Genomic DNA, 25,620 nt, shown 5'->3' on the forward strand with positions numbered 1-25,620 from the left:
AAGGACAGGCCTTGAAGTCAGGAAGCCACAAATTCAGATGCTGCTTCAGACACATGTTAGCTATTGGGCAAGTAACTGAACCTCCCACTGTAATTGTTAATTAGTTGCCAAATCTAAATATATTACAAACATATGCATGTGTTTACATTCACCTACTTGACATGGTTATACCCTTTTGGTGAACATTTTTCTCCCTGATTTGTGCTGTGTGGTTTATACTCAATCACAGAGGAGAGATCATATTTGATGTAGAAAATTTTATGAATTTAATGTATGGAAGCATCTTATTGCTACATTTTGCTATAAGTCAAAAAGGTTTATTGTAATCAACAAGTAATAGTATAATCTTACATTTTACAAAGTATCTCAGTAATATGGAATATGAAAATGTGGTGTGCTGTAAAAAATAATCTGTGAAAGTGTTTCCTTCCCATGATACAGTAGAAAAAGTATAGTTGAAGCAAAGAGATATTTGGGGTTTCTCTTATTAAATAGGTCCATAGACAAGACAAGTAATATCTTTTTCATCTGAATGATACCTGTGCTGTTATCTCATAGTCATTGCTAGAGTCAGTTGAGATGGTGCTTGTGGAGCACTATGTAAGTAGAGCATATGTAATTATTGAGGGAATTCTTCACATCTACATAGACCATCCCCATAAAGATTTTTTTAGAGATTATAAATAAAACATGTTGATTACTAATTGCTGATATTTTCCTCAGTAATCTTTGGTAATAGTAATGTCCATAATCTATTTTGTTTCAAGGTGTATATGAGGTGGAGAATTACCTCTTGACTACATCTTGAAAATTCATCCCCTCAAAATCTCTAAAAATGTGTTATTATCAACATGAATTTCATCTGTCAGTGTATCATTATTTCTAATTTCAGATAAAATCCTTAATTGAAATCTTGATTTAGAAAAATGTATGTCAGTGCACAAACAGTTTGAAGAGCAATTTAATGCTTGGAATTTGTATTTTTCAATTGTACCTAATGCTAAAGCACATTCTGCTTTTAAGGAAAAATTCTGGAACTAGGATTTAAAAAAAAAAATGATCACCATCATAGAGTTCTTTGCACATAGTAGGTCCTTAGTAAATTTGCAAACATAGATATTTTTGGTTTTCATCAGTCATCTCATACTAATCTTGTTTCCCCATACTTATGTACACACATACCATGCAAGAACAAACAACAGCATTTTGTGTTAAGTATACCAACATTCTTCTTCTTTAATTCTCTAATTCACTTATTATTTTCCAAGTTGGGCATAATGATGCACTACAGATTTTCAAGGTCAACTCTAAATAACTGAGAGGTGGGATGTGAATGGGGCAAATGGGAGAAGAAAATTATCTATTCAGGTTCCCTTTTGCCTGGACAGTTGCTTCTTCTATTCTATTTGTGATTTGAGTTTTCTTATTTCATTATAAAGTATGCTCTTGATTTATTTTTAAAGATTTCCTTGAAGTGATCAGAGGTCAAACTATTGATTTTTTGATCAAGACAAGAACAGCAAACTTAAAAATTATTGTTGCAACTGTTTTACTGATAGATTAGACTTATTGAAATATTCATTTCCTTTCAGCTCAGTGATGGCAGTTGGTGATTTTTGGTTAAAATGCTACTAAAAATTTTAGTTCTACCAAAGAATTTATTTATAATTGTGTACACTTCCAGAAATTACAGATTAATGTTAACTTAAATCATACCCAGTTCATTTGAGTTGAAAGTAAACAAATTAATAAATAGCACTTTATAATGATGCTATTTTAAAACTTTAGTCATATTATTTAAATTTATTTTGGTTCATCTGATTTCCCCCCCTCAATAGTTCCATAGAATTTTAAGCAGAGTAAGCCTGATCAGCATGAAAGTGCTGTTCACTTTCAGAAATGATATAAATATGGTTATACATTGTATTCGTTGTCTGCTTGAAGAAGTTTTAAGTATTCATCAATGAAGTATCTTAAACTTGATTGAATCTTCGATTGAAAGTAATTCATGTGTCTAGGTTTCAACACATACCTGTTGAAATTACGTGAGTCTTTTTTTCCTTTAAAAAAATTTTTTTAATAGCTTTTTATTTTCAAAGCTATTAATTTTCTAAGCTTTTTTTTCTAAGCTATTTACTTTCAAATAATGAAATCTTATCCCAAAATTTAGAATCTTTGGGTTTGTCAAACACTAGATTGCTATAGTTGACTATTCTGTCTTGTGAACCTAACCTTTTCCACTGATCAACTAATCTATTTCTAAGCCAATACCAAATGGTTTTGGTGACTGCTGCTTTATAATATAATTTTAGATCAGGTACAGCTAGACTACCTTCATTTGATTTTTTTTTCATTAATTCCCTTGATATTCTCGACTTTTTATTGTTCCATATGAATTTTGTTGTTATTTTTTCTAAATCATTAAAATATTTTCTTGGAAGTCTGATTGGTATAGCACTAAATAAATAGATTAGTTTAGGGAGTATTGTCATCTTTATTATATTTGCTCGGCCTATCCAAGAGCACTTAATATTTTTCCAGTTATTTAAGTCTGACTTTATTTGTGTGAAAACTTTTTTGTAATTTTGCTCATATAATTCCTGACTTTCCTTTGGTAGGTAGATTCCCAAATATTTTATGCTATCAACAGTTATTTTGAATGGAATTTCTCTTTGTATCTATTTAAGCTATTTATTTTCAAAGCTATTTATTTTCTAAGCCGGTTTAGCTTAGAGCCCTCCGAATGTCTCCAAATCCATGCAGAGTAAGTTGAAAAATAAGAAAAAAATAGCAAGTAAGCAACAACAACAAAGGTGAAAATACTATGTTTGTGATCCACATTCAGTCCCCATAGTCCTCTTTCTGGATACAGATACAGCCATGATTCTTTAAGAAAATTTGGAAAGGATGTGTGTATGGGGTAGGGAGTGAAATTGCTTACTGACTCAGATTCTCCAATTAATATTTATATCAGTTGTGGAGAAAATGGCTTTTAATTCTATTTGGGAAAATGAGCCCCCAAAATAAAAAAAAATAAGAAAGAGGAATTTTTAAAAACCTTCAGATTTCAAAAGAAATAATTACATACTCATGCTTTTAAAAATACATATTTTCAGTTTGATTAGTTGATAATGAAATTCATACTATTGCCTGAATTTGATATTTTTTCATTCCCCTCACCCCCATCATTGTTTATATTATCTGCTTTTTGAAAGCTTGAAGTTTGCAGAGCTTAGACTGTGCTGGTTGGAGGCTAAAGGACAAAACCCTTGGATTTGGAGACATTCGGAGGGCTCTAAGCTAAACCGGATGTGAGAAAAACAAGAACTCCAACATTTGAACTCCAACAATCAGTCATTATAATTCCTGTGTTAGGGACAGCTAAATGGCACAGTGGATAGAGCACTAGCCGGGAAGTCAGGAGAACCTGAGTTCAAATTTGACCTCAGACCCTTAACACTTCTTAACTGTGTGACCCTGGGCAAGTCATTTAACCCCAGTTGCCTCAGCAAAACAAAAGGAAAAAAAAAAAGAATGCATTAATTCCTGTGTTAGCCAAGACTCTAATTCCTGAAATAGATTCTTCTTATCATCTATTATTCTATTGATACAGGCAACTATATCAAATAAAATTAACATCTTAAGGTTTTTTTATCTTGACAATCAAGTAGAAATTGTCATGTAAAGTAAAATATTAAAATAACCATTTATCCATTATTAAACTTTAAAAAAAAGTTTTTCTTTTTATGCTTTAGGTTGGAGCAATTGTAGAAGTAAAGAATCCAGATGGTGCCTATCAAGAAGCAGTTATCAATAAATTAACAGATGCAAGTTGGTATACAGTAGGTAAGAGGAAGTAATTCTTCTTTTTAAAAAATTTCTAGCTTAGTTGAACTAAATACTAAAGAATTAATAAAATAAAAAAGACTAACAACTTATTGGAGAATTCAGTTTTTATAGAAATATTTATTGCTATGTAATATACAAATTATTCTCAAAAATTGAGAAATAAAAAAATTCTACCAATTTTTATAAGACAAATATAGTTTTTAATACCTAACCTAGGGAAGAATAAATATAAGAAAAATAATTATGCACTAATAATATTAATTGAAATTCAAAAATTTAAATAAAATTTAGGCCAAAAATTATAGCATTTCTTCTTAAAAGTTGTTCAGTATGATGGAGATGGAGTTCTACTAGAGCTGTAGGGAGGGGTCAACATTGGGAAAATAATTTTTTTGATTAGAAATGTTGAACAGGATACTTTAATAGACCACACTTGAGGTTGTTCAGTCAGAGAGAAGATGATGAGAATTGGATTTCCAATCTAGCAGTGTTTAGAATGTTATTGAGAATAGTACTTAGCCTCTATTTCAAACCCTGCTTACTTGTAATGCGTATATTATCTATCTGAATTGTGATAACTTTTTTCAGCATGTTAAGTAGTTTCTGCTTTCACAGAGATTTAGTGACCCAATTTTTTAAATGTTATTTTCTCTAAAATGAATTCATATAGTAAGCAACATTTCCTAATCACTGCAACACAAAATTTTAGCCATAGTCTCTTTCTACAAATGGAAAATGTGTTGATTCTTGGTATTTGTTACTGATTTTTTTAATGTGTGTATCGGGTTTACAAGGAAAGCACCTTTTCAGAATTCTGATATTCTTTGAACTTAAACAGCCCGTCAAGTTTGACTGAAATATGAAGGTTTTGTGTCATTGTTTTTGCTGTAGGATCCTTATGATGACTTCTACTTCCTATTTTCTTTTTACAGTTTTTGATGATGGAGATGAGAAGACACTTCGAAGATCTTCATTATGTCTGAAAGGAGAAAGACATTTTGCTGAAAGTGAAGTAAGTAATTGTTTTAACAGATGAAAATGTTTTAAATCTCTAATATTCTTGAAACTGAATTTTTTGTTTTCTCTGCTTGAGCAACCAAATTCTTTACTTGAATAAGAAAAAAAATTCATAAATAGCATCAAAGAATAATCTGTAAAGCATAATTTGAGGCAGAAAGTATGTTTCCTTTGTCTCCTTTAATTCCTTTTTGTAAGTTAAAAAAAATCTATAAATACAGTTCCTTGTCAGTATTAGATATTATGATTCCTCTTTTTTTGAGCTGTTATTATGTTGTACTACTATCTGTTATTTTGTATATTATTTTGGAAGATGGATTAGAATGGGGTAGATGGAAAGTGTAATGGAATGGAAAGAGTTGAGGTAGGGAGAACAATTAGGACATTGCTGCAACCTCTATAAGAACTTGCCTTTTACATTCATAATCTGAGATATCTTTTTAAATTGATAGATGAGGGAACCTAGTTGGTGTAGTGGATAGAGCAACAGCCCTGAAGTCAGGAGGACACCTAACATTTCCTTGGCTATGTGACCTAAGCAAATCACTTAACCCCAATTGCCTCAGCAAAAAAATTGATAGAATAGAAGTAGTTTTAGATGTGTTAAAGTTCTAATGTTAATATTTTGATATTTTATTGTGACTGTGAGCAGGTTTTGAAGAAGAATAGTTAGCCTGGGTTCTGATTATAATAAGAATAATAGTTATAGAGTTCAAAGGCAGTATTTGGAAACAAGTTGCATTTTCTGTTCAGAAAAGCATGGCTATGTTAAACCACTAGTTAACGAATTCCCAGGTTTTTTTCCCCAGAGCTAATATGACCCAACTTTGATTTTGTGTGTGTATGTGTATGTGAAATGCAATTTAATAGCTTTTCTAGCTTCACATGTGTATATGTGTGTGTGTGTGTGTATGTATGTTTATTTCTATAGGTAGAAATGTGTAATGTAAATATATATATTTGTATATACATACATCTATATCAAATATGTAAAAAAATTCATAATATGTTAGGACTAAAAGAGTAAATAATAGTAATATAGGGTAAAGATTTTTGGACTTTGAGTTTAAAAATATCAGGGTTCTAATTCTAACTCAGACATTATATTAGTGTGTCCTTAGACAAGGTATTTAACTTTTGAATCTAATTTTCCTTATCTGTAAATTAGGACTACCAATACTGGAAATACCTAGCTTACAGAATTATTATAAGGAAACTTGCAAATTAAAAAGATTTAAAAGATATAAATCTCATTATTATTATATAATCAACTCAGTGAAATGGGGAAGACAGAAGTGGGGAAAATGATACATACTTCTTAATTTTTTGATACCTAGCTGTGACAAAATCCTAGTTATTAGATGAAATTATTAGACAAAAATCCTGGTTAAAAAAAAAAAAGGCAGTCAGGCAAAAATTAGGTCTACCCTAGCACTTCAAACAATATAAAAAGATAAACTCCAAATAACTACATGACTTAAATATATAAGATCACATCACAAACAAATTAGAAGAACAAGGAAGATAAATACCTTTTACTACTATGGATATGGGAGAAGTTATGATCAAGCAAAAGATAGAGAAAATCACCAAATATTAAAAGGGACAGTTTTGGTTATATAAAATTTGCAAAATTTTATATAAACAAAATCAATGCAGCTAAAATTCAAAGGGAAGGAGTTAAAAGAGGAGTGGATGGATCAATCTTTGGAGAAAGTTTCTTTGTTAAAGGTTTCTTTCCAAGATAAGAAATGAATTAAACTTATAAAAATGAGAGCCATTCTCAGATTGATAAATGATCCGGATATGAATAGGTATCTTTTCCTTTTTTTTTTCCCATCACCATAAAAAATGATAAATGATTTTATTTCTTGCTTTTATATTCATCTTTCACATAAGTTTCTTGGAAGTATGTAGAAACAGTGTAGAAGTATATAGAATTATGGAAAATACATAATTAAAAAGAAACTTCCTTTGATTCAAATTTAATGGTAATTATCAAAAACATTAAGTCCATAACAATTACAGATATTACAAATTGATATTTTTCAGTGTGCAGTAGTATTTTTTAATTCAGAAAGCATGACAGAAGCCAGTCAAGAAACTAGCCTACTCTCTTATTTTCAGAGACTGTGAACTTGGTTTTTTGCTTTCTTTCCCATCAAAAAAGAGAGAAAGCAAGTAATTTTCATGTCAGGGCTGGATTTCTTGCCAGAACATTGAAAGAAATATGATTCAAGAAGTGAAGTATAAATGGCAGAACTGAAGAGGTTACCCGTCTGAGGTGCCATGTCTTGCCTGACCAGAAGACTGAAATCTGCTAACTTAGCCATGATATTATAAGCTAAAGCAGGTCTAAATTTCCATATAACAACATCTGATTTTATCTCCCTATTGCTACAATCCATTAAATTTTGGAGAAGCTGAAAAGTGAGCTTTAACAAAATTCTACATATCCATCATTCAGGTCTGTATTTCTGCTCTCCATTCTTTGTTGCTTACCTTCAATTTCATTATCTTCAAAGACAGGCAAGAGTTCTCTTGTTGGATCAGTTAAAGTAGAGGAAGTCTGGGGCTATCTTCTGTCTTTTCTTAATATTACAGCTACTGCTGAATTTTTCTTCCAGAGGATCCTCTTCTAGGGCAGTAACAGCAGTAGTAGCAACTGCCCCTCCCCCAAGAACCCAACTGGCTAGTTTCAGTTACTTAAGGCTGCTATTTCCTCTCTCTTTTCTCTTCCTCTCTTCTTTATCTCTTTTTCCCTTCCATTTCCTTTTCTTCCTCTGTTCACATAGGGATTCATACCCTTACATGTGAGTGCTCTGCCCAAAAGAATATAAATTTTGGTTGCTTGTACATGTCTTGGTGTTTGAGGGCTTGATTTTTCTTTTTCTTCCCTACTTATTCTGTCAGTGGCTTTTGGTTTTGTTTTGTTTTTTGAAAAACCAAGATAATTAATTCTTGTCTTGTGTAGTTTTCATTAGTGATTTCTTCAAATAAAGCTCTGGGAAACCAGGCTTTGATAAAGCTTATTGGGATTTGAAAGGAGCTATTTCACTATACCATTAAACCCATATTAGTCTGGTTCTCATTGATTAGCCATAACCTAAGCCTCACTTGCTTATTGTTTGAGTTTTGATGACTCAGAGTGAGTAGAAGTAGGAATATTGTAGCTAAATTCTAGAATTATCAGATCAAGGAGAAAATACTTCAGATTTCAGATACTGAAGCTGAATACTTCTGAATTGAAAATACTTCAGAAAAACACACAATTCAAATATCAAGGAACCATAATCAGGATTATCCAGAATCTAGCAGCAATTTCTATCACTCTTTTTTATTTTCATTAGAATGGGAGATCTATGTTTTCTTTCACAGCTTGACTTAGATGGAAATGTTTTGCATAACTTAATATGTGGTTTCTTGGTTGTGGGTGGGAATAAGGAAGAGAACTTAGAACTCAAAAATCTTTAAAACAAATATAAAAAAATTGTTTTGAATGTAACTAGGGGAAAATACAAAATAAATAAATAGATAAAGATTTGAAAAAAATGTAGTAATAGTATTGCTAGGTCTATAGTCTAAAGAAATCCAAGAAAAAGGAAAAGGATCTATATAAACAAAATCAACTGTTTGTATAGTGGCAAAGAGCTGGAAAGAAACTGTGCCCATCAGTTAGCTATTGATATGGCTAAAAAAATTAGGACATAAGAATGTTTTAATACTATTGTGCTATAAGAAAGGATGGAGATTACAGTATTAGAGAGATCAGTTGATTGGCATATTTATTAAGTACCACTCATCTGTCACGCATTGTGCTGTGCACTAGAGATAGAAAAAAAAAAGAGGCAAAATACAGTTTCTACACTCAATCTAATAGGGGAACCACATGCAAACAAATTTATACAAAGTAAGCTAATCACATGATAAAAAGGAAATGAAAGAAGCCATTAGGAATAAGAGCTTTAAGAGAAACTTTTGTAGAAAGGAATTCAGAGAGGTCATTTGTAGGAGTGGAGGTAGGAGAGTTTTTCAGGCATGAGAGACATTGAGAAGAAATTCCTGGAGCCTAGAGATGGAGTGTCTTTGTTTTTGGAACAATTAGGGATCTAGTATTATTGGATAGAATGTCCTGTCAGCGGTTAAAGGTATAAGATGACTGGAAATGTAAAAGATGAATTAAGTTATTAAGGGTTTTGAATGCTAAACAGAGCATTTTGTATTTGTTCCTGGAGACAGTTAAAAGCTATCAGGATTTATTGAGGGAGGGAAGAGGTATGACATGATCAGAGCTACATTTTAGGAAAATGGCTAGCTGAAAGGAGAAGGAATTGGAGAGGGGAAGAGACTTGAGACAGGCAACCCACCTAATCATGTAGTGATGTGATGAGGGCTCATAGTAGAGTGGTAGCAGTATTAGAGGAAAGAAAGGGGTACATTCAAGAGATGTTGAAAAAATGAATTAGGGGGCAGCTAGGTGGCCCAGTGGATAGAGCACTAGCCCTGAACTCAGGAGGACTTGAGTTCAAATGTGATCTCAGACATTTAACACTTCCTAGCTGTGTGACCCTAGGCAAGTCATTTAATCTCAGTTGTCTCAACAAAAAGAAAAAATAAAAGAAAAAAGTGAAATAAGCCTTGGCAACAATTTAGATAGAAGTGGAGAGAGAAATTGTGGGCATCTAGGAATTTTTCTAAGTTTCAAGCTCAAGGGACTGAAAGGATGATGTTTCCATCTGTAAAATAAGTAAGGTAGGAGCGGGAGAATTAAGATGGAAAGATAATGAGTTCTATTTTGGACATAATGGGTTTAAGTTGTCTACTGGATATCCACTTGAAGATGTCATGTTGAAGATGTTGAGATTGGAGTTTGGCATTTTTACAGTCAAAGGTTCTGATAAAGGCCTCATTTCCAAAATATATAGAGAATTGACTCTAATTTATAAGAAATCAAGCCATTCTTCAATTGATAAATGGTCAAAGGATATAAACAGACAATTCTCAGACGAAGAAATTAAAACTATATATAGCCATATGAAAATATGCTCCAAATCATTATTAATCAGAGAAATGCAAATTAAGACAACTCTGAGATACCACTACACACCTGTCAGATTGGCTAGAACAACAGGGAAAGATAATGTGGTATGTTGGAGGGGATATGGGAAAACAGGGACACTGATACATTGTTGGTGGAATTGTGAACACATCCAGCCAGTGTTCCTATTGGGCTTATATCCCAAAGAGATACTAAAGAAGGGAAAGGGACCTGTATGTGCCAAAATGTTTGTGGCAGCCCTGTTTATAGTGGCTAGAAACTGGAAAATGGATGCCCATCAATTGGAGAATGTTTGAATTTGTGGTATATGAATGTTATGGAATATTATTGTTCTGTAAGAAATGACCAGCAGGATGAATCACAGAGAGGACTGGCGAGACTTACATGAACTGATGCTAAATGAAATGACTAGAACCAGGAGATCATTATATACCTCAAAATGATACTGTATGAGAATGTATTTTGATGGAAGTGGATTTCTTCGACAAAGAGATCTAACTCAGTTTCAATTGATCAAGGAGGACAGAAGCAGCTACACCCAAAGAAAGGACACTGGGAAATGTATATAAACTGCTTGCATTTTTGTTTTTCTTCCCAGGTTATTTATATCTTCTGAATCCAATTCTCCCTGTGCAACAAGAGAACTGTTCGGTTCTGCACATATATATTGTATCTAGGATATACTGTAACCTATTTAACATGTATAGGACTGCTTGCCATCTGGGGGAGGGGGTGGAAGGAGGGAAGGGAAAAATCAGAACAGAAGAGAGTGCAAGGGATAATGTTGTAAAAAATTACCCTGGCATGGGTTATGTCAATAAAAAGTTATTAACAAAAAGAAAGAGAGAGAGAGAGAGAGAGAGAGAGAGAGAGAGAGAGAGAGAGAGAGAGAGAGAGAGAGAGAGAGATTGGAGTTTGGAAAGTAGGTGAGTGATTGGGTTAGGAAAGGTAAATTTGAGAATCATCAGCATTGAGATGATAATTAAATCTATGAGAGCTGATCAGATCTACAAGTGAAGTGTTGTATAAAGGAGAAGAGAAGAGGACTCAGGTTAGAAGGAACCCTGAAGGAGAGCTACAGGAATGTAGAAAGATCATTAATAACTTTGGAGAGAGCAGTGTGGTGGAATGATAAGTTAGAGAGCCATACTGTAAAGGTTAAGAAGAGAAAGAGGAGAAAAGTGGAAGCATCAATTCAGAATGGCCTTTTTGAGGAATTTAGCTACAAAGGGCAGAAGAGATAGAATGATATGAAGAGAGGGTTTTTTCAGAAGAGAGGGTTTTTTCAGAATAGGTGAGACATGAACATGTTCATAAGCAGTAGGGAATGAGCTAGTAGATAGATATTGAAAGTAAGTAAAAGTGAGGATTCTACTGGAGTAATCAGAATGGAATGGATCATTTGATTAAGTAGAGGAATTAACTTTCATTAAATGTAATATTACTTAGAAGACGAGAAAGTGTCAGGATAGACCTCAGTATTAGGAGATGACGAACAAGGGAGAAGAGAGAATTCATGGTGAATATCCTCAGTAGATACCTTGAAATGTTTGTATGAATTGATGCAAAATGAAGTGAATGAACTTAGATGAGGAAAATTTATACAATAATAGCAACATTGTAAAAAGAAATAATTTTGAAACACGTAAGAGGTCTGATCAATAGGAAGATAAATCATGATTTCTAGTACTCACAGCTCATTCTCCTCCCCAAATCCCACCTTAGTAGGCTAAGGGACTTCACCAATACATATTAATATTTCCTGAAACAACCTAACCTTCTAGTTCTCCAACTTATTTTTTTCACGTGACTTTTTCACCCTGTTGTAGCTACACAGAGAGATGATTATAGCCTTGTCTTATCATTACCTATACATCACCATTTCCACATTCATAAAATCTGAAATTCCTTTATCTGATCATAATTTGTTGTCATTCCACATCTCCCTCTAAAATGTAATCCCTAATCTCAGTCTTCATCCTTACCATGACTTCATCACATAGGGGATATATGTGTGGGTAGTATGTGTGAGAAGGGGAGAGGAAAGGAGAAAGGGAGAGAGTGAAGCAGGAGGAGGAGGTGAAGCAGGAGGAGGAGGAAAAGAGGAGGGAGAATACACAACTAAGGGGAAAATCCACAACTAAATTAGGATAGCAAGGACAAAATAGGGAATTATGATTATTTAAAAGTAAAGAAACTTTTATACAAACAAAATCATTGCAACAAAAATAAGATAAATTCTGAAGTGGAGGAGGGAATCGGGTATCTTTGATGAAGTGTCATATCCATGTTACATTGGAAATTGACTTAAGTCAAGAGAGCCAGTATCAATAGATGGGTGATCAAATTATATGAAAAAATAGTTTTAAAGGGGAAAAACGTTATTTACAATTGTAGGGAAAATCACTTAAGCTCTTCCTTTTTGTTGTCTTCATTTCCCTTATATCTTGTATGTTACCTGACATAGATTAGGCATTTCCAAGTTGAATCAAATAAATGAAAACTAACATAACTGAGCTTTTATTTCACATGTGTCATATTAATTATGGTAATAAAAGATAGCATTAGTCAGTGTTTGAGGGGTAGGCACACTAGTAATAAATTGGTGGAACCCTTAAGTGGTTCAGTATTCTGGAAAAAACTCTTGGAAATACATAGTTATTCATTACTTTGAAAACACTTGTATATACATAATACCATTTTACTCTGTGACCTTATAACTAGGTTGGTATCCCAGAAAGGTCAGTGACAAGAAAGGAAGATATAGACCAAAATACTTATTATAGTACTTTTTGTCGTATAAAAAATTGGAAAGAAAATGGATATTCATTATCTGGGGGAAATAGCTTCAGAAATGAATGAAAAAAAATTTATTAAATTCTAAATTGAAAGTAATATTTTCTGAGGATACAAGTAATAAAAGCAAGAAAGTTTTTGCCCTCGAGGAGTTGACATTCTAATTGGAAAGACAATACAAATAGGGGAATTGGGGTTAAGGAAAGATGGTTTTTTATGATAAGACACTTGGTAGTGAATGAGGTTATGTGGAAGTTAGTTGATATACTCTTTCTAGGAGTAACAATGTTGATTTGAATACTGTACTTAAAGAAAAAAATGGAAGGGAAGGGCTATATGATTGATACGAGAAGAACATGACTGGGGTGTAGTGTGATATCTGTCTACAATTGGTCATTGGTGAAACTGACCAATCAAGAGAGCATAAACTATGATTTTTGTTGTTGTTCACTCATTTCTCTTGTGTCTGACGTATTATGGCAAAGATATACTAATTTAGTTTGCCATTTTCTTCTCTAGCTCATTTTTGTAAATGAGGAAAGTATGGCAAACAGGGTTAAATGAGTTGCTCATAGTCACACAGCTAGTATTTGAAGCAAGATTTGACTCAGAAAAATATCTTCCAAGTCTAGGGCTGGTACTCTATGCACTGTTCTATCTAACTGTCCCATTAACTATTATATGTAAATATAATAAAATATTATTACACTTTAAGAAGCTACAAATATAAGGGATTCAGGGGAAAAAAAGAGGAGACATGTTTGAAATTATATAAATTGAAATAAGCAGGATCAGAATAACATTTTAAGTTATATGACTGTGATAATGTAAGTTAAAATAACACAATGTAATTATAGTGTTAAGTTTTCATCCTATCAAACGATTAATTCTATTTCTTATATCTTAATACAGATTTAAGATGGCAAATGTAAGAATATTGCATGCCCTGTCTGATGGTATCATTTTATTGGTTTTGTTTAGCTTTCTCTTTATTCCAAGGGAAAAATGCTGTGGTGGAGAAGTAATATTTCAGAAAATGATGATAATGAGGAAAAATATCATTAAAGCTTAGTTAAGAAGAAAAAGAGAGCGAGAGAGAACTTTTGCAGAAAATGTTGAGAAGCATTGATATTACTAATGCTTTATAATTCAACAACTTTGAGTAAAGTTTCCAATTGTTTGCTAGTGTGCCAATTATTGTTTATTATATATCTATACTATATGTAGGTGTTTGATACAAAAACACAAATGAAACCATTTTTCAGAGGAGATAATATGTAAATTTTAGGTATATATGGTTATTAAAGGTATATAAGGTAGAAGAGGGAACTCGGGAAGCTGGATTTAATCAAGAAAGGACACATGTAAGAAGCTGGCACTTATGGATATTTATTGGTTTAGAAGGAAACAAAAAATTCTAAGAGGTGAAAGTAAGAAAGAAATAAATTTTAGGCTTACAAAAGAAAGACTAGTTTGAATAGACTAAAGACAGCATGAAAAGAGAGTTAATTTATAATTAGTCTGGAAAAGTAGGTTAGCCAAATTATGCTGTTTTAAATATTAGATGGAAGAGCTTATGTTTAAATGAAAAGGTAATAGGAAACCACTGGGGGTTATTGAATATCTGGGCATAGTAGTTTTGTGGAAGATTAATTTGAAAAGAGAGAAATATGATTTAGGGAAACCAATTAGGATACTTTAAAAATTAATCTCTAAGCACTTATTAAATGCTTAATATTTATTAGACACCATTCGTAAGTGCTAAGGACACAAAAATGGAAGAGAAATAGATCCTATTTTCAAGTTACAAAATGGGGAGATGGTGAGGTAGGCGTTTATTAAATCTAGAATATTGTTAAATATTGTGTTAAGCACTAAGCACAGATACAAACACAAAAGCAAAGGCAATCTCTGAAATTAAGGAGTTTATCTTTGAATGGGGGAGATTATTCTAGGGGAATGGTAGCTCAAGGAAAGTACAGTGATTCAGAAAGTTACTGAGGTAAAGATGGTGGCCACAGGGAGTAGATTCCAGCAGCAGTGGAAGAGTTGATCTGATGATGTTTTAGAGCTGAAGGTAGAGGATGGGAGTGGGGGGAAAGTAATATATGTGAAAAGATTATAGAGAAGGTAAAAATATGGTCTCAGAGTAGGACCCTAGGACTGGTGTTCCCCCAAAGTTTATTCTCTGGTGTGGGGCAACAAAGTAATTGGGGAATTTTTGCAAAGTTTAGGAGTTGGCAAAGGAATGCAGTCACACTTTTTTGAGAGAGTGAATTTTAGAGGAAGAGCATTTGCCATTGTTGGAGGTATTTAGATCCTGAAAATTAATTAGCTCAGGATTTGATGGGAAATTTCTTGATGGAAAATTCGGGTCACTATGAAGAAAACATGTTAAAAAGCTTAACATGTTAAAAAGAAGACATATTAAAAACATGTCTTGGGCAAAAAAATTAAACTGGAATTCCTGGAAGAGATAGCTTAAGAATTAAAAAGTTAAAAAAAGGTTGGGTTTTTTTTTTGTTTTGTTTTTTTTGCTTTTGTTTTTTGCTGAGGCAATTGGGGTTAAATGACTTGCCGGGTCACACAGCTAGGAAGTATTAAGTGTCTGAGGCCAGATTTGAACTCACGTCTTCCTGATTTCAAGGTCAGCACTGTTAGGATGGACCAAATAGAAATCAAAGACTTCATGAGACAAGAAATATTAAAGCAAGGTCCAAAAATTGAAGGAATAAAAGAAAGACAATGTAAATTATTTTAGCAAGAACAAATGACCTGGCAAATAAGGTCAAAAGAAATTAATAATCATCAGGGTTATCAGAATACAATGACTAAAAAAGAGCTTTGACATCTTATTTCAATATATTTCACAAGAAAACTGCCCAGATCTCTTAGGACCAAGAGCAAAGTGAATGTAGAATCTACCAATTGTTTTCTGAAAGAAACGCCCAAATGCACATTCCCAGGAGCATCATCAACAGTAGCCAGAAAAAAAGAAATCAAATACTTAGAAACTACAATTAGATTCACAGATGATTTTGCAAGTCTCTATTGTAAAAGAATGAGGTTGTTAAAAGAGTGGCTGATTCTTGAATCTCATTCTTATCTGAACTTGTCAAATAAGGAAATAATTCACACACACACACACACACACACACACACACACACACACACACACCCCACACCACACCATACCTAACATTGTACTATCAGGGAAAGGAAGAAATATTAAGAGCAATGAGTGCCAAGTAAAACTACAAAAATATATCTTTTTTGAGGTGTTAAAGAATGATTATTTGATGAAGTGCTTATAAATTAAGGAATGGATGAACAAGTTAGAGTATATAACTGTGATGGAATACTTTAGTGTTAGGAGAAATGATGACGAGAAGCCTGGGAAGACTTGTATGAACTGATACAGAGTGAAGTAAAGAGAACTAGTTGAAGTTAATATGCAACAATATTGTAAAGGCAAGATAAAGAACTTTGAAAGAATTAGAAAACTTGATCAGTGTATTGACCAACCATGATTCCAGAAGACTAAGGATGAAAAAGTATTCCCACCTTTTGATGGGAAATGGACTTGAAGTGTAGAATGAGACTTTTTTTTAAATATGTGGCAGCAATCAGAAAAGAAAAAGAAATTAAAGGAGTTAGAAATAGGCAATGAGATCATTCTTACAATTGAAATGATGATATACTTAGAGAATCCTAGAAAATCATCCAGAAAAACTAATTGAAACAACAATTTAGCAAAAGTTGCAGGGTATAAAATAAACCTGCACAAATCATTAACATTTTTATATATTACTGACAAAGCTCAGCAGCAAAGGATAGAAAGAGAAATTCTATTTAAAATAACCGTAGACAAAATATTTGGGTGTCTACCTGCCAAGACAAACTCAGGAACTATATGAACACAATTACAAAAGACTTCTCACACAATAAAGTCAAATCTACACAATTGGAAAAATATCAATTAGCTCATGAGCTAATATAATAAAATGACAATTCTACTAAATTGGTCCATTTGTTCAAACTGCCAAAAATTTATTTTATACAGCTAAAAAAAATAATAACAATTCATTGGAAAGAGCAAAAGGGCAAGAATATCAAGGGAATTAACGAAAAAAATATATAAAGAATGGTAAATCTTTAGGTAAGACCTAAAACTCTACTATAAAGCAGCAGTCATCAAAACTATTTGGTATTGATTAAGAAACAAAGTGAAATAGGTTGGATACACATGACACAATAATCAATGGCTATAGTAACCTAGTATTTGATTAATTCCCAAACTCCAGCTTCTCGGATAAGAACTCACTATTTCACAAAAAGTATTGAGAAAACTGAAAAATGATATGTTAAAAACTTGGCATAGACCTTTATCTTATACCCCATACCAAAATAAGGTCAAAATGGGTACATGATTTGGATGTAAAGGATGATATCATAAGCAAATTAGGAGAGCAAAAGATAGTTTACCTAACATCTTTGGAGAAAGGGAGGAAATTCCGACCAAAGAAGAACTACAGAATATTATGGAGTGTAAGATGGACAACTTTGATTATATTAAATTGGGAAGTTTTTTCACAAATACAACCAACATAAACAAGATTAAAAGGGAAGTACAAAACTAGGGGAAAATCTTTAATAGCCAGTATTAGTAAAGGCCTCATTTCTAAAATATACAAAGAACTGTGTCATTTATAAGAATACAAGTCATTCTCCAATTGATAAATGGATATGAACAATCTTCAGAAGATGAAATTAAAGCCGTCTCTAGTCATATGAAAAAAAGTACTCCAAATCACCATTGATTAGAAAAATGCAAATTAAAACAACTCTTGAGATACCACCTCACACCTCTCAAGATTGGCTAAGAAAAAATAGGAAAAGATAATCATAAGTGTTGGAGAAGGTATGGGAAAACTAGGATACTAATGCATTGTTGGTGAAGTTGTGAAATGGTCCAACTGTAATAGTGAGCAATTTGGAACTGTGCTTAAAGGACTATAAAATTTTGCATATTTTTTGACCCAACAGTACCATACTGTGTCTGTATCCCAAGTAAGTCATCAAGGAGGGAAAAGGGCCCATATGTGCAAAAATATTTGTAGCGACTCTTTTTGTGGTGGCAAAGAATTAGAATGTGAGTCTGAATAAGTTATGGTATATAAAAGTAATAGAATCTTATTGTTCTATTAAAAAATGATGAATAAGCTGATTGTAGAAAGGCCTTTAAAGATTTATATAAAGTGATGCTGAGTGAAATAAGCAGAACCAGGAATACCATTGTATACAGTAACAGCAAGATTGTGTCATGGTCAACTATGAAAGACGTGGTTCTTCTCAGCAGTTCAGTGAGCCAATGCAATCCTGATAAACTTTGGATAGAAAATGTCATCTGCATCCAGACAGAGAACTATGAAAATTGAAGGTTAATCAATACATGCTATGCTCATTTTTTTTTCCTGTTTCCTTTTTCTTCCATCTTGGTTCTTCCCTTTTGTTCTGATTTTTCTCACCCAACATGATTTATAAAGAAATGTGCATTTAAAAAGTCAAAGTACATATTAAAAAAAAAATGGGCTAAAGTAGAAATTTGTTTTGTTTAACCGTATGTTTTTGAAACATGTTTTTTCTTTTGTTTTCAATTCTTAGTTGGAGGGAGGGAGAGATTTTTTTGCTGACTAAAATATAATTTGAATAATAGAAACACAAGGATTCAGAGATGGCTGTTCAGTTTGATACTTAGATTAAATGTCAGCAGAGTCTGACATTGAATGTTGATCTGGTGTTGAGTTTTTATCTCTTGATTGAGAACCAGCTAGTGTGAGTTGGGAGGCTTATTATCAAGATTGGCAATGAGCTGATACATTTTTTGAGCAGCTCACAAAGATCATTTACTAGTCATATAAAAAGTCTAATGTCAATGGAGAAAAACTCATTTTGAATCAGACCTTGAAGTATTAAAATATAAACAGTTGAATACAATTTCAAGTATAATCTTGTTAATAATAAAATTTATTTGTACTTCTTTGTAAAATAATAATAACAGTATTCTTTTTTTTTTTTTTTTTGGTAGATAGAGGGTCAGATGTTTCTTATTATTTAAGGTTACTTTGAGTGACTAGAAATTTGCTGATAGATTCCACCTCAATGGAGTGTGTATAGTGCACACTTAATTATATTTAAAAATTTATTTGGAAGTTCCCACTATCCTCAAAGTAAATTATTATAGAGAGTCATTTATTGTTGTCATTCTATTTCTTTTCAGGGAATGTGTTATTTCTTCAGTTTGACATTTTTGAAATTGTAGTTTGCAATCTCTAGGAGAATTATTTTCACTTATCTTGAAACTTAGGAATATTGCTAAATGAATTTGATACCTAATCTTGCAGAATAATGAATTTGCTTTTTTGTTTTTCTCCCATTTATTTTATGTTCTTGTTCATAGACTTTAGATCAGCTTCCACTTACCAATCCTGAACATTTTGGCACACCAGTCATAGGAAAAAAAACAAACAGAGGAAGAAGATCTAATCATATGTAAGTTTGTTTCATATTTTTTATAACTATTAGCTATACCTGAATTTATTTCTACATAGATAGATAATGTTTGTTTTGTTTTCATTTAATTTTTAACTGTAAACATATGTTTGCAAGTTTGTGGAACTAGTTATTTATTAAATGATTATTTAAATGTTTAGAAAAATTATTTAGAAACAAGCCTTCAGTTGTCATTCTAAATTAATATAAATTTATTATTACTTATTTTAATTTTAGCAATGACAAGGTAATTTAAATAGATAAAATGGGAAGCTTCTTACATTTGTTAATGAAATATTCAACTTTGGTTGTCTATTATTTTGATCATTTGTTCCTCTTCTATCCTTAAAATACTGTCTATAAATTAATCAAACAGGAATTTGTTCCTTTCCACCTTTGCAACTCCAAAAAATTGTAATTATTAGCTACATATTTTTCTTGATGGATAACTTATTCTTAATTTGAATTTTTCCCTTTTTAGTAGCTTCCTGCATTTAGATTATGCTTATTCATTATTCTCTTGGGCATTATTTTTCATGAATCAACTGAGTGGCACAATGGATAGAATGTGGGACTTGGCATTAGGAAGATCTGAGTTTAATTTTTTTCTGAAACATTTACTAATTGTATAACCATAGGCAAATCATTTTAGCCTCAATGAGCCTCATCTGTAAAGTAGTAAAAATACTACTTCACTGTATTATTTTGAAAGTCAAAATCTCAAATTTCAAAGTTCATTGATTAATGTTAACTTTTTCTGGGCCTAAGATTTTAATATTGAAATCTATCAAGAGAGAAAATCAGCTCTGAACATTAGATGGTCCTTTGTTTTAATAGTATATTTTAAGACATTTTTAAAAAATTGGTACTTTAATTGCTATTTTCAAAATGGATGACTTAAGTAAGTTGATCTTATTTTCCCTCTTCTCTGTTGCTAAGTAAAACTCTGAGCTTATAGATGTAGGATCTCATATGATCATATTCTCATATGAGGATCTTATAGATCCTCAATAGATCTCATAGAATCTCTCCTGCCTATCTACACCTCTCTTCTGTTGTCTTTAAGTGTGCCCCGTGGGATAGAAAGGGATTAGCAGGAAAGGTGTGAGAAGTCTTCACTTGTACTGGGGCCTTCCTTGAGTTCTCTGTATAATGGATACCCAACTGGTAAATATTTGAGATCATATTTGAACTCAGGTTTTCCTGACTATAGGTCCAGCACTCTGGATTCTGTTGAGTCACCTTGTTTCCATCAAACTGATTTTGATATTTGTGCAATAGGGATATTTTGGTTCCTGCTTTGAATAGTATTAGATATGTCCAGAATCCTCTTATACTTTTCTATTCTGAGTAGAGGATAAATTATTATGTTTACTCTTTATAAAGAATCGTTGTAAATAGTGATTAAATTTAAAAACTTATTTTTTTCTTACGGAATATTTAAGTTGCATGGTGAATCATAAAAGTTGAGCAATTAAACAAAAAAAAACAACACTTTTTTTTTTAACATTATCCTCTAAATTTGCTATCTAATGTAAAATAACTTTTTTTTTTTTTTTTTTTTTTGGTGAAGACTTTATACCTTCTATAAGCAGTAATAAAGTGCACACTTAGATATATCACAGATAATCAGATGTATAATGTTATTCTTATAATCTTATAAGAGTTAATAGCCCTTTTTCAATCAGACAACTAATTAAAGATTCAAAATATATAATTCCATTTAACTAATCTGTTCAGTGAAATTTCAGTCGTCTTAAAAAAAAACATTCCTTTAAGAAATACCATCCACTAATTAATTCTGTTGTAAAATATTTTAAGTATTTGGGTTGTGAGAACTCTTTAATTTTTTTTTCTCAATAGTATTTTATTTTTTCAGTTACATGTCAAGATAGTTTTCAACATTTATTTTTGTAAGATTTTAAGTTCCGAATTTTTTCTCCCTTCCCTTTTTTCCCCCTTCCCAAGGAAGTATGCAATTTGTTATAGATTATACATGCACAATCAATTTAAACATATTTCCATATTTGTCATGTCCTGAAAGAAAAATCAGAACAAAAGGGAAAAACTACAAGAAAGAAAAAAAGAAAAGGTAAAAGTGGTATACTTTGATCCACATTCAGTCTTCATAGTTCTCTCTATTGATGTAGATGGCATTTTCCATCTCACGTTTATTAGAATTTCTTGGATTACTGTATTGCTGCGAAGAACTAAGTTTATCATAGTTGATCATATAATCTTGCTCTTAAATGTGCACAATGTTCTCCTAGTTCTCACTTCACTGAGCATCAGTTCATGTATATCTTCCCAAGCTTTTCTGAAATCAGCTTACTCATCATTTTTTATAGAGCAATAGTATTTTATTACATTTGTATGCCATAACTTATTCAGCTATTTTCCAATTGTTTTCTACTCAATTTCCAATTCCTCACTATCATGAAAAGATCTGCTATAAACATTTTTGAACATGTGGGACCTTTTCCCTATTTTATGATCTCTTTGGGATACAGATCCAATAGAGACACTGCCAGATCAAAGAGTAAACACAGTTTTATATAGCCTTTTGGGCACAATTCCAAATTGCTCTCCAGAATGGCTAGAAGATCAGAAGAATTCTTAATTTTATTTGATATTAAGTGTGAATTTTTTAGAATTAAGATTTGATACAACCCAAGTTAACAATACAAAAGATCTTATTTATAGTCCACTTGTGATATTTTGTTAAAATGATGAATGACTAATATGGAACTATGATTTTCATGATTGCACTTATATAATCTGTATCAAATTGCTTATCATCTCAGGGAGAAGGGAGATAAGGAAAGAAGGTTAAAATTAAGAACTGAAAATTTAAAAAATGGATATTAAAATTGTGTTTACATGTAATTGGAAAAAATAAAATATTGTTTAAAAAAACAGTGAGCAAATATTTGTTTTTCAAAATTAAAAGTAAATAAAATCAAAGTTTTTTTATTCTAATCTTTTATTGAACAGAGTGACTGTTTTACCTCCTCTTTGATAAGTTTATTAGAATAGAATATAATTCAGAAACATAAATTAAACACCTGCATATAAGGCCATATCTTAGTCTCGTGATAAAGAATGGAAAAAATAATATATGCCTACATCTCTTTGAAGAGTCTTCAAAGAGTTTACATTCTGATAGGAGACTGATGTTATAATTCAGACAAAAAAGATGAATTTGGAGTAATAATAATGAGGTAGGCAGGGTGAAAGAGTAGATGTGATGGATATTGTAGAAGTAAAATTGGCAGGATTTGAACACACATTGGGGGGAAAATTGGCTGAGAATTGTGGAACTATCGATCAAAATCAAATTAGGAAAGGGCTAGTCTTCTGGGTCATGTACTGCACTTGACTTTTCTTTTTCATCTTGCCTTTGCATAGCCAGTCTATCCCTTTTTCCTTTAGTGTCCTCCCTTCTTAATAATTTGCAGTCCTTCTTTTATTTCAGAGCTGACATATATATATATATATATATAATATATATATATATATATATACACACACACACACACACACACACACACACACACACACACACACACACACACACATATATATCTTAAAGTTTACTGAGCACTTTACATAAGTTGTCTCATTTGGTTCTTTTAAATATATATATATATATATATATATATACACACACACACACACACACACATATATATATCTTAAAGTTTACTGAGCACTTTACATAAGTTGTCTCATTTGGTTCTTTTAACATGAAGACTTTCTTAATGCCTCTACTTTAAGGGCCTTCGTCTTCCCAGTTATTTCCTGTCTTTTTTGTATAGACCTATGCATATGTATGTTGTCTTCGTGTACATAGAAGTTTCCATCTTTTCTTTTTTCTCTTACTTTTTCTCTTAGTCCGCTCACACTTTTCTCTTCCTCTCTTACTTGCCTTTCAATTTCACTTGAAAACCACCATATTTCATCCCCTGTCCTCAGAGCAAGGAGGACCTTAGTTCAAGTTCTACCACAAATTCATAGGGCTTTGTGATTGAACAAATTGCCTGGCCACTTAGAGGCAGATCTCTGTGAGAACATGCTGACTTCTTGGTAAAAGAAGCACTTTTACTGAGAGATCCCTGTACTAATGAAGGCACACATCTAGTTCCTGTTCTGAATTTAATATATTCAGTCCAGTTTTCTATACTTTCTAGGCTTTTTTGGATTTGATCATACAGTTTATTAGTTGTTCCTTTCATATTTATTGCAAATTTGACAAACATTCCACTCATGTTGAATCAAAGTTATTGATAAAAGTGTTTAACAGTACAGGGTCAACCACAGATCCCTGGCATCCACTCTTAAATACGATGTGAATTATCATCAAATCATTAAAGACTACTCTTTGGGTTTAATTAGTCAGCAGGTTCTGAGTCCACCTAACTATAGTATTACTTAGAGATTTCTGCCATCTTGTTCTCAAGAATAGTATGATAGACTTTGTTATTGCATAAATTAGGAGACAATATAAGATTGCCTTCATCTACCAATCTAATAATATTGTATGTGTGAGAGAAAGACACACAGAGAGGAAAATAGCTAGTCTAGCTTTTTCATTATTTTTAAATGTATTATTAATGGGCTCTTCTTTTTGTTTACTTCAATACCACTTCCATATGATTCTTCTCCTTAGTAGGAATTTTTTAAAAAGTAGATTAGTATAAGTGATACAGTATATAAAGAAGTGACTTTCACATTAGAAAGGGCTGGCTTTGCATCTTGTTTATGCCACCTCATGTTGTGTGGCTGTGGGCCTCAGGAGCCTCATCAGATTCTGTAAGACTATATGGAAGATGCTGATCAGCTTTGGTACAGAGTGTTCTTCATTGGAGGCTCCTCACACAGATAAAAATCAAGAAATTTCGTGTCCCCCCCCCCCCAAAAAAAAGCCACAACAAATCAACAATTTTTTTAAATTTAATTTTATTTTATAATAACTTGATATTGACAGAATCCATGCCAGGGTAATTTTTTTAATAACATTATCCCTTGCACTCGCTTCTGTTCCGATTTTTCCCCTCCCTCCTTCTACCCCCTCCCCTAGATGGCAAGCAGTCCTATATATGTTAGATATGTTGCAGTATATCCTAGATACAATATATGTTTGCAGAACCGAACAGTTCTCTTGTTGCACAGAGAGAATTGGATGCAGAAGTTAAAAATAACCTGGGAAGAAAAACAAAAATGCAGATAGTTCACATTTGTTTCCCAGTGTTCTTTCTTTGGTTGAAGCTGCATCTGTCCATCATTTATCAATTGACACTCAGTTAGGTCTCTAACAAATCAACAATTTAACCATGACTGAAAACATATTTTTGTTCTGCATCTTTAATCCAACATTCTACCAAGAAGTAGGAGACATATCAAGCCCTTTGTTCTTTGGTTTGTCTGGCTGTTGTCTTCTCGTTTTTGAAAAAAATTTGAATTTTTTTTTCATCTCTAGCTAGAATAGTTTTATGGAAGCAAAAGGTTAAGAGAAGAATTTCGAAGCCAAGGACTTTTGGCAGAAAGGAGCCTATTAAAAGGTAGTCTATACAATGTGAGACTTGTATTTTGTGATGATATAGTGGCCAAAAAACTCTAAAAGTTAGGTGACTCTTAAGTTCCTGATTCAAAAAAGTTTTTTTCCTTAAAATTCTAAAGGAGTTTTTATAACAGTAACCTCATATTTGTTTTACTTTTTTTTAAACCTTAGGGATTTTAGGAAATTCTGTTGGTTTTGTGTAATGGGCATAAAATTTTTTTTTAAAGACCAAAGTTTGTTAAGTGTCTTGGGGAGAAAATCAAATATGAAAGAATCAGATATAATGATATTTCCTTTTATAGTCCAGAGGAAGAATCTTCATCATCCTCCAGTGACGAAGATGAAGATGATAGGAAACAAATTGATGAGCTACTAGGAAAAGTTGTATGTGTAGACTATATAAGCTTGGATAAAAAGAAAGCTCTGTGGTTTCCAGCACTGGTGAGTATACTTAATGTAAAGAGATTTTATTATCAATTTTCTAAATACATAGGGGAAATAATGGCACTTGGGAGAATATGGGGAACAGGATTCTTTTATACTACTTGATTAACTTAGGCTTTTATTTTGGTTTGGTTTGATTTAGTAGTGAAGAAATAATTTTTAAATAATCAAGAATAAAATACTAATTAGACTTTGTAAATTTTATTGTAGTTTACATGGACTTGAATCCCCCCCCCCCCCCCCCCCCCGGGTCATCATTTCCTTAAAACATGATCATTATTTATTTCAAATAATGACTTTTTTCCCCATTCTTTTTCTTGTTTGATCATTCAGTTCAATTCAA

At 32.1% G+C, this 25,620-nt stretch overlaps 1 protein-coding gene across 12 annotated transcripts in view; it reads left to right on the plus strand.

The window, feature by feature from the left end:
* ARID4B (AT-rich interaction domain 4B) overlaps positions 1 to 25,620 on the plus strand; it is a 183,492-nt gene that overhangs the window by 81,560 nt on the left and 76,312 nt on the right. For all 12 annotated transcript variants that reach the window (XM_051993562.1, XM_051993563.1, XM_051993564.1 and 9 more), the window contains exons 5-8: positions 3,756 to 3,846; positions 4,782 to 4,861; positions 19,182 to 19,273; positions 25,136 to 25,274. In XM_051993562.1, coding sequence (XP_051849522.1) covers positions 3,756 to 3,846; positions 4,782 to 4,861; positions 19,182 to 19,273; positions 25,136 to 25,274 — 402 coding nt within the window. The remainder of the gene's footprint in view (positions 1 to 3,755; positions 3,847 to 4,781; positions 4,862 to 19,181; positions 19,274 to 25,135; positions 25,275 to 25,620) is intronic.

The sequence above is a fragment of the Antechinus flavipes genome, chromosome 4 (assembly GCF_016432865.1).
Source record: "Antechinus flavipes isolate AdamAnt ecotype Samford, QLD, Australia chromosome 4, AdamAnt_v2, whole genome shotgun sequence".
Taxonomy (NCBI): domain Eukaryota; kingdom Metazoa; phylum Chordata; class Mammalia; order Dasyuromorphia; family Dasyuridae; genus Antechinus; species Antechinus flavipes.